This window comes from Diadema antillarum, unplaced genomic scaffold (genome assembly GCF_040938485.1).
Source record: "Diadema antillarum isolate AM-2024a unplaced genomic scaffold, OU_Dant_1.0 seq00000286_RagTag, whole genome shotgun sequence".
NCBI classification, from domain to species: Eukaryota; Metazoa; Echinodermata; class Echinoidea; order Diadematoida; family Diadematidae; genus Diadema; species Diadema antillarum.
The window spans coordinates 231,047-240,000 of NW_027271314.1; the positions used below are offsets into that span (position 1 = coordinate 231,047).

General features: G+C 38.3%; 1 protein-coding gene across 1 annotated transcript in view; it reads left to right on the forward strand.

The window, feature by feature from the left end:
* Positions 1 to 264: 264 nt before the first annotated feature.
* Positions 265 to 8,954, forward strand: part of LOC139730012 (prolyl endopeptidase-like) — a 17,006-nt gene continuing 8,316 nt past the window's right edge. Inside the window, exons 1-8 of the mRNA XM_071640933.1 lie at positions 265 to 404; positions 1,200 to 1,327; positions 1,730 to 1,825; positions 2,508 to 2,676; positions 3,621 to 3,722; positions 4,864 to 5,006; positions 6,040 to 6,155; positions 8,682 to 8,827. Coding sequence (XP_071497034.1) covers positions 342 to 404; positions 1,200 to 1,327; positions 1,730 to 1,825; positions 2,508 to 2,676; positions 3,621 to 3,722; positions 4,864 to 5,006; positions 6,040 to 6,155; positions 8,682 to 8,827 — 963 coding nt within the window. The 5' untranslated portion in view covers positions 265 to 341. The remainder of the gene's footprint in view (positions 405 to 1,199; positions 1,328 to 1,729; positions 1,826 to 2,507; positions 2,677 to 3,620; positions 3,723 to 4,863; positions 5,007 to 6,039; positions 6,156 to 8,681; positions 8,828 to 8,954) is intronic.

Below are 8,954 nucleotides of genomic sequence, written 5' to 3' on the forward strand. Positions count from 1 at the left end.
CTTATTGGTCAATCACTTTGAAGCCCTTATAACACCATCTTAGATTCGTGCGTACGCAACTCGTGATGTAGGTGACAGTCTCGCTTTGCTGGAAAAGGCGTGCACGTCCCCATAGAATTTGTGTGGTTACATGGTGGTATAGCGGCTTCATTCGTACACGTCAGCGTGAACAGCCCTGGCGGTCCAATGAGACATCCAGATACTTCTTATAGAGATCAGTGGCGTGACTAGCTGTGCGTGGCCTGTGTCTGTACTAGAATTGCCCTGAGTTCTGTTGACTCACTCTGAATAAATTCAGCTTAAAACTACTGCAAGGTACTGTAAGGCACCGAAAACTAAACATGTTCAAGTACCAAACATTCCGCAAAGACGAAACTGCAGTCGATGATTATCATGGTCAAAAGGTATGTGATTTCGTGTTAATTTCCTTGAGTCATTTGTTGGCTCTGTAATGATAACCGAATGCGCTTTTGCTCTTGTGATAGTCCCACACGTGCACGCCTGTGTAAAGAAAGAAAACCTTACCTTCAGCTGGCAGCCTAAACAGTAAACTGCTACTTTCTTACTTATCGTGTATAATGTTTATAGGCCTACAAACTTGCATCACCTTCCTAAGTTGATGATACCAACATAGGTCAAAGTGTGAACAGACATGATTGTTTGTACGAATGCCAAAAGAGCTGCTTCCATTACAGGAAAACGATGAATATTTTGTGACAGTTGACGAGTTGTTGTGGTTGTGTGAGATGTTGTATTGTTGTATTGTTGAATAGAAATTAGAATTGAGAACCTTCACTTCAGTCTAGAAACTCTAACCAAACTAACGTAATAGTACACGCCAGTCTCTAGCCTAGAAGATCTAGTAGTAGTATATGTGCAAGACACAGTGTGTAGTATGTATAAGTAAAAATCCTGCCCCAAAGTTTGACCTCCCATGCCAAAATTTGACCACGCACAAAAGCTGTAGGCCTTGTGATATCATATGTACGTACATGTAGGGGGTCTACGTACATGTACTGTAGCTGGCGGTCAAATTTTGGACGGCATTTAATAAATGGTAGAATTATTGGCAGCTTGCTTTATTAATGGCATTTTCATTGCTTGTGTAAAAATACCACAACACAAAAGATATGCTTTGCAGAGATGATTTGAGCAGACGAGTATTTTCAGGCAGCTTGTTTTTCCTGAACATCATGCAGGTCGCTGACCCCTATGTATGGCTGGAGGATCCAGACAGCGAGGAGACTAAGGCCTTCGTCGAGGCTCAGAATAAGATAACCATGCCGTACTTAGAGGAGCTGAACATAAGGCAACCATTCCATGACAGGTAATCACAAACCAGGCAGTCGGGACTCCTGCAAAGAACAATTTTCTCCTTTGCAACCAATCGGAACAATTACAGTCTAAATCTACAGTGCTTACTGTAGTTTGAAAGATTTCACTTTTTATTGCCACATAACATAGAAATGTATACAAAAAAGTGACAGTTGAACAGTATAAGACTGTGTAGACCAATTAAAGCACACCATGCTTGTTTGTAAAAGGCCCCATTTGACATAGTACATGATAGTCCTTGTTAGTCTTTTCTTCTTCTTCTTTTTTCCCACAGTTTGATATAGATAACCAGGAGATGACACTGTTGGGCACAATGTGTATATATGTGTCTGAAAAAATATTCTTCACACTTCATTTCTTTATTTCTGTTCATCGATACATGACTTGTTCACAGACTCAAAGAGCTGTGGGACTTTCCAAAGTATGGCTGCCCTTTCAAGCGAGGATCCCGCTACTTCTACTTCTACAATACAGGGCTGCAGAACCAAAGGTATTGTTGCCAGAAAGGACAGATTTGCATTATAAGATGATATTTGATAACTATCAATGGACTAAGAGGTTTCTTGCTGTTTTCTGTAATAGTATAATGAGCATGATGATTGATTACAGTGTGGTGTCATAAGCATGAATTGCTGGATGGGTTTTGCTGGTTGTTTTGTTCAGAGCTTTTCCTTCCCAGACACAAACCTGCATCAGATAATCTAATAGATTAAGGTATTGCATTAGTCTGTTAGGGTCTGTTCTGTGATCTTCTTATCATCAGCCAACGTTTTTGATATTCACAATGTCTGAAAACAAACATGAAAGACAGAATAGAAGAAAAAAAAAATTTTCAAGCACTGGAAGTAGTAGCTATGAAGCTGTTACTATGTATATTTAAACAATTTACTGAATGAAATGTCATTCTCTAGGTGACAATGAGAGGCAAAGAAAATATGTTGATTTTGCAAATTAATATTTTTGCTTATGAAGAGATTAAGATTGAAATGATTAAGCAAAAAAAAAAAGGATATCATAAACTGACATTTTCCATGCCGGTTAAATCTGGCATCAAAAATGTACTGTGCTCGAAGATTGATTGTTTTACCCACTTATCACTGGATACCTACAGATAATTTGCTGGAATGGTGCTTATGATTCTGATTTCATTACTGCATTTAATTCCCTGCCAGTGTCATGTACGTGCAGGACACGTTAGACTCGGAGGCCCAGGTGTTTCTTGACCCAAACAAGCTGTCCGACGATGGTACGGTAGCTCTGCGGGGCCGGGCCTTCTCCGAGGACGGTCAGTTCTTTGCCTACGGCCTCAGCAAGAGTGGCTCTGACTGGGTCACCATCAAGGTCAGTCCTGGGTACCATGCATTGCTGTGGGGTTTTGTGTGCCAGTCAGCACTCAAAGTGTGCTAGGAGTTAAAAAGCTTACTGCAACTTCAACCATGAATAACTGCATTTTCTGTGAAAATGACTCAACAGCGGATGGCCATGATCAAGCCACTGTCATGTTGTAAATGTAATCATATACTTTCTTAAACAGGGCTTATTTGAGTATTATACTGTTCATAATGGTGACACAAAAGCATACATTTTAGAGTCCTCACAGACTGTTATGTTTTAGTTATCTAATTTGTACTAAAAAGACTGGAAAGAATTTGAGAAACAAAATAAAATATGTGATAGATTTGGGCCAGTATCCTATCACTGGAAGGTAGTAGTCATTAGGGACATAATTTGCAGCCAAAATATTAAAAGTGAAATTTAGTATCGGCCTGTACTAAGTTAAGACTTAACAGAGACAACATTTAGAAGGCAAAGTATATGTCCAGTGTAAGGAAAGTGTCAAAAAGCGGTGAAACAATGCAATTTCTGTGATCTGTATCGACCATCTGAGTAATACAATTACCTTTGGTAGGTTCTTTGCTTTTTAACTTCAAAAATAACTGTCAGTCATCTTTAACGTAATGTTAAAGAAAAGAAGAATCTTTGGGAGTGACTCTGGTTTTTCTTTGTAGAACTTTTGGGGAATGCAGAATATAAAGACTTGTGAATAATACTTGCAGATCTGCCAAGCCTCCAACATTCTGAAGAAGACTTCCTAAAAAGACAGCTACATATTTCTACATAAGGATGTGGAATGCCTCAATGATTTTGGGAATGACAGTCACTTATTGAGGTTTATGTCAATAGTGTCAAACACAGGGACATTTCAATGAGCTATCATCTCACTGAAATGTCCCTGTGTTTGACACTATTGACATCCCTGTTCTTGTTTCTTTGCTCCTGACCAGGCCATGACTGTAGAGGGCGCCAAAGAGCTGCCAGACACCTTGGAGAGGGTCAAGTTTAGTGGCATCGGCTGGACTCATGACAACAAGGGCTTCTTCTACAGTGTAAGCAAGCACACAGACTACCAAGCTTCCACACTTCCTGTGTCGTTTGCCCTTCACTCCATCCCCAGTGGTGCATGACGGCATCTCTCTCGATATCTATCTATCTATCTATCTATCTCACTATGTTGTATGTATGTATGTATGTATGTATGTATGTATGTTTGTATGTATGTATGTATGTATGTATGTATGTATGTATCTGTCTATCTATCTATCTATTCTATCTATCTGTTTATCTATTCATCTATCTATCTGTCTATCTATCTATTTATCTATCTATTTATCTATTTATTTATCTATACTATCTATATATATCTATCTATCTACCTATCTACCTATCTACCTATCTTTCTATCTATCTATCTATCTATCTATCTATCTATTCTATCTGTCTGTCTATCTGTTCATCTATCTGTCTGTCTGTCTATCTATGTATATTTATCTATGTCTATAATATTCATCTATCTATCTATCTGTCTGTCTATCTATCTATTTATCTATGTCTATAATATTCATCTATCTATCTATCTGTCTGTCTATCTATCTATCTATCTATCTATCTATCTATCTATCTCCTGTCAGCTGTGCATTTTTTCTCCCCTTCATCAGTTTTTTTTTACCTGGTGCCAGTGATTCATAACATCTGAATGATGATTGTGATGAGTATGATACTCCCTAACAATGATGATGTTTCTTTTACCACTACTTCTACTGTCAAACCTGCTTCAGTGACTATCTGTCTGTAGATAAAGACCATGTGTCCATTAAGATCACTAAATCTGTTTCCTTCAGAGCGTACAACATGTTAATGACCCTGTCTGTGAAGACCTCCTGCTCATGAAAATCATTTTATTTTATTTTTTGCTCTCTCATCAACAGGTTTCATTGCTGTAGTACAACAAGTAGTAATACTAAGACTGACACTTCTAATGATATAAACAATGGCGATGATAATTGTACTCCTAATCCCAAGTATAATCTCTCTATTGGTTAAATGATAATATTTGTGCTACTTCCATGATTGAAACAGATTAGTAATTGTGATCATATTCATAAATAGTTTTGCATAGTTCCCAAATGCTCGCTGCTGGTAGTTTCTGACTCTGATCTAATTTGGGAGTAAAATTATCTGTCCTCACAGCGTTTCCCAGATTCTGACTCAAAGGCGGATGGGACAGAGACATCGGCCAACATGAACCAGAAGCTTTACTACCATGTACTGGGCACTGATCAGTCAGAGGACGTCATGTGTGCCGAGTTCCCCGACAACCCCAAGTGGATCATGTGAGTCAGGGCGCCCTCTGGAGTTTGTCATCTTATAGAAACTGTTTGCTCTGGCATATTACTGTAAAACGAGAAATGTTCGCCTGCATTTTAATTTCGCGAATTTCACGAAAGCCGAGCTTTGGGAAATTAAAATGCATGCTAAAGATCTTGTCCACTCTCTATGCATTGAATGTTAGAGGCAACTCGCGAAAATTTCATGCTGCGAATAAGGCCATCGGCTCCCATTCGTAAAAATGTCATGCTGCGAAAATCTTTTTTTACAGAATACAGTCCGACCTTGATTACCAGGGCATCTCTTATCCAGACTTCTCTGTCATCAGGACACGTTCACACAGTGAACAATAAAGAAAGTGATTTCACACTCAAATTAAATCTTCTATAAACCTCTCACAATTTACCTCTGCTGGACCCAATGGAAACATGCTATGAATTTTACATTAAAATGTTTCAATTTCCATAAAGAGGTTGCCTGAGACTAGGCTTTTAAACCTGTGCTCTCTACCCCTATCCTTTCGTATAGGTCCTGTTTTGGGAACAGTGATTTTAAAAAAAATCAAGATATGACATTTAATGCATATGTGTAGGTCTGTTGTACCATAAAACATCCTATCATATAAAACTTTTCGCGATAAAGCCTAATATATAAGGAGATGTCTGTATTTTTCTCAATACACCATAACTGTAGATGGTTTAGTCTGGAAACAATTTTATTATTTTAAGTATTGTTCACATTTGGCATATTTAACAATACGTAACATCAAGTTTACCGATTCAAATATTTACAGTGGTTTCTATCCCTAACTCACATTTTAGAACTATTTTAAAGCACTAATGCTGGGTTATTGTTTCATCTGCAAATGGTAAATTATGCCTTTAAGATACCTGTAGTAAAACCTGCTTACAGTCTTACTTGCCTCACAGAAATTTATCACTAGCTTCAACAATAATATTCTATCTATATTTCCTTTGTTGATGTCACTGATCTTCTGTGCATATTTACCAATAATGTAATTGGATCTCCTCCGCACAGTGGAGCTGAGGTGAGTGACGATGGCCGATACATCCTCCTAACGATATCTGAGGGATGTGATCCGGTCAACAGACTGTACTACTGTGACATAGAGACACTGGAGAATGGCATCAATGGTAAATGAATGGGACAGTGGTTATCACTTTGTTTTTATGCAATTCTGGCTGAGGTTTAAAGGGGCTGTACAGTACTGGTTGAGGTGGGGATTCATGTTTTTTACATTCCTAAGTGAGATAATGAGAAACCTCTCATGAAATATGAGGTGATGAAAGAGCATGTAATATTAAGAAGGATTCAACGTTTATTTGATGAAAATTGGTTTTCAAATGGCTGAGATATCCAAAAAATTGATAATAATAAAAGACTACAGGCCACAACTTTATTATGATCTGTTTGTTTCACCTGTTTTGGGATATCTCAGCCACTTCAAAACCGATTTTCATCAAATGAACTTTTGATACCCCTTAGAATTGCATGCTCTTTGACATCTCATAGAGTGGTTTCTGAATATCTCGCAAAACGTTAAAAGCCAAATCCTCACCTCGACCAGAACTGTACACACCCTTTAAGACATTGTGCTGTTGTTTAGTCACTGTTGTGATACAAGATGATAAAAGGAGCAAAAGTACAGTAAAACCAGAAATTTTTGTTGAATTTTACAGGGAGCCAAGATTCATGAATTCAAAATGTGTGCAAAAGGTCTTGTCTTTCACTTGTTATTAGATGCCAGTGGAAATTTGCACAAATTTCATGCTGCTTAAAAAGCTGTTAGCTCCAAATCAGGAATATTTCATGCCGCAAATATTTCTGGTTTTACAGTGAAATCTGCAGTGCATGTGCTGATTTTGTAAGGGAGGAGTTTATCATGATGCGTTGCCAGCCTTCTGCCCCCCCCCTCCCCCTCCCCCCCCCCCCCCCCCCCCCCCCCCCCCCCCCCCCCCCCCCGGAAGAAAGCAGTAACTGCATATCTGCTGAGCTGAGATAAATGCGATTTTGTGTTTTTTGCAGATTCTTTAAGAACACAGAAACATTCGAAAATAATTTTGTGGTATGATTATGCACCATACCTAGTTGTCTAACAAAACCTAGGAAAAAAATTGTGTTTCCGTTATTTTTTTAATGTTATTTAGGAAAATGTAGTTACTGCGGTGACTCACCCTTGATTCTGGGTAGTTTCCCCACGGAAAAAAGCAGTTACTGCACTCGGTCTACAGATGGCCAGGAGTCTGCTGTTTTCCCCATGGAAAAAAGCAGTAACTGCACACGCCACATGACCATAGTGAGGAGAATTGTTACCACCACCAGCTTATAAAGTTCTGCTTTCTGGTTAGTCTAGATTTATGAGATCTAGGACCTAACGTTAGACCTAGACTCGGTCTTGTCACTTCTACTCTATTTAGGAATAAATGGCATTTTGTGTAACACAACAGTAGAAAATTTCTAAGGTAATTGTGAAGTGAATGGTCTGGTACGCGGTAGACCTATATCGTTAGATGATCTAGACTAGACCTCTAGTGTATTAATACTAGATCTAGTGCTCATCTCCATTCAAAATTTCTACTCATATTTTCAGCTCACCTTGATTTTCTGGTTCCTCTGCAATTCATGATAGATTTGCAGGCATGCCTGGACTGCAGAAAATTTTCAGTCACTGTGTGACTGCATTCGGTTGGCACTGTCACTCAGACTGTACTGTACTGTGCAAGTGATGACTAGTCTAGACTGTGATGTGATGAATTCTGCAGTTAGTACTGCAGTGTGACATGTTGTAGGCATGCTGCAAAATTTATGCGCGCATGCAGTACGCGTATTCTGCACTCTGAGTGCGCTCAGTATGTAGCTTTGCTAGTCTCCAGAAAGAAACTTTTTTCTACAACTTGTCGTAATGATTAATTGCGGGCAGAGTCAAGTTACTGGTGAAACAATCTTTTTATATCTACTCCCCTAAATTAATGAAGAAACTGCTGTTTATGTTGTTTTAGAAAATTGATAGAATTTGAAAAATAAAGTAATAGGAAAAAATGTACAGGCAGGACTACAGAGTCTGAATTATTAGACTAAATTGTTAGTTAATGCTTTCTTCCGTAGGTTTTGTTGGTTACTGCTTTCTTCCGTGGGGAAACTTGAAAATTTGAATCAACTGGATGCAGTTACTGCTTTTTGCAAAAGTGAAAAATTGCATTTTTGGTCAATTTCATTTTTTAAGTTTCAAAACTGACTTATTCACATTTAAGAGCATTGGGTAAACTATTCATTTTTCCAAAAAAAGTACAAATTCATAAAAATGTCAGTTACTGCTTTTTTCCTTGGGGGGCAGCCTTGGAAACATAGCATAGCAGGTACAAGCTATGGACAAGTTCATTACAACCCAGTGGAGGACAATAGTTTTCAGTGTTTCTTGAAAGTAGAGATTGGGCAGTATCATGGTTATTCTTATGTGGTATGCATTCCTTTTAGATATAAGAACAAGAATAGTCAATACTTTGGTCTATGGTACAAGTACATAATACTTTGCAAAGTTTGTATAAAAGTTATGAGCTCCTATTAGCCACTTAACATCTGCTTATGTGCCATTCATTTCATAAGTGTGGTATTTTGTGAATTGGGACTTTTAAGACGATTAATGTTTGTTTCCTCTGCAGGCGTTCTACCGTGGGTCAAGTTGATCGATAACTTTGATGCGGAGTATGAATACATCACCAACGAGGGCACCGTCTTCACCTTCAAGACCAACCTCAATTCACCTAAATACAAACTCATCAACATTGACTTTAGTAAACCAGAGATGGTAGGCAGTGTATATACACTATGGCACTTGGAAAACTTCACTCTGAGATTTTATATAAAGATTTCAGTTTGCCTCCCATCCTCATCGTTAGGAAGTCATTAGAAAGCTTTATGAGTGTGTTATTAGA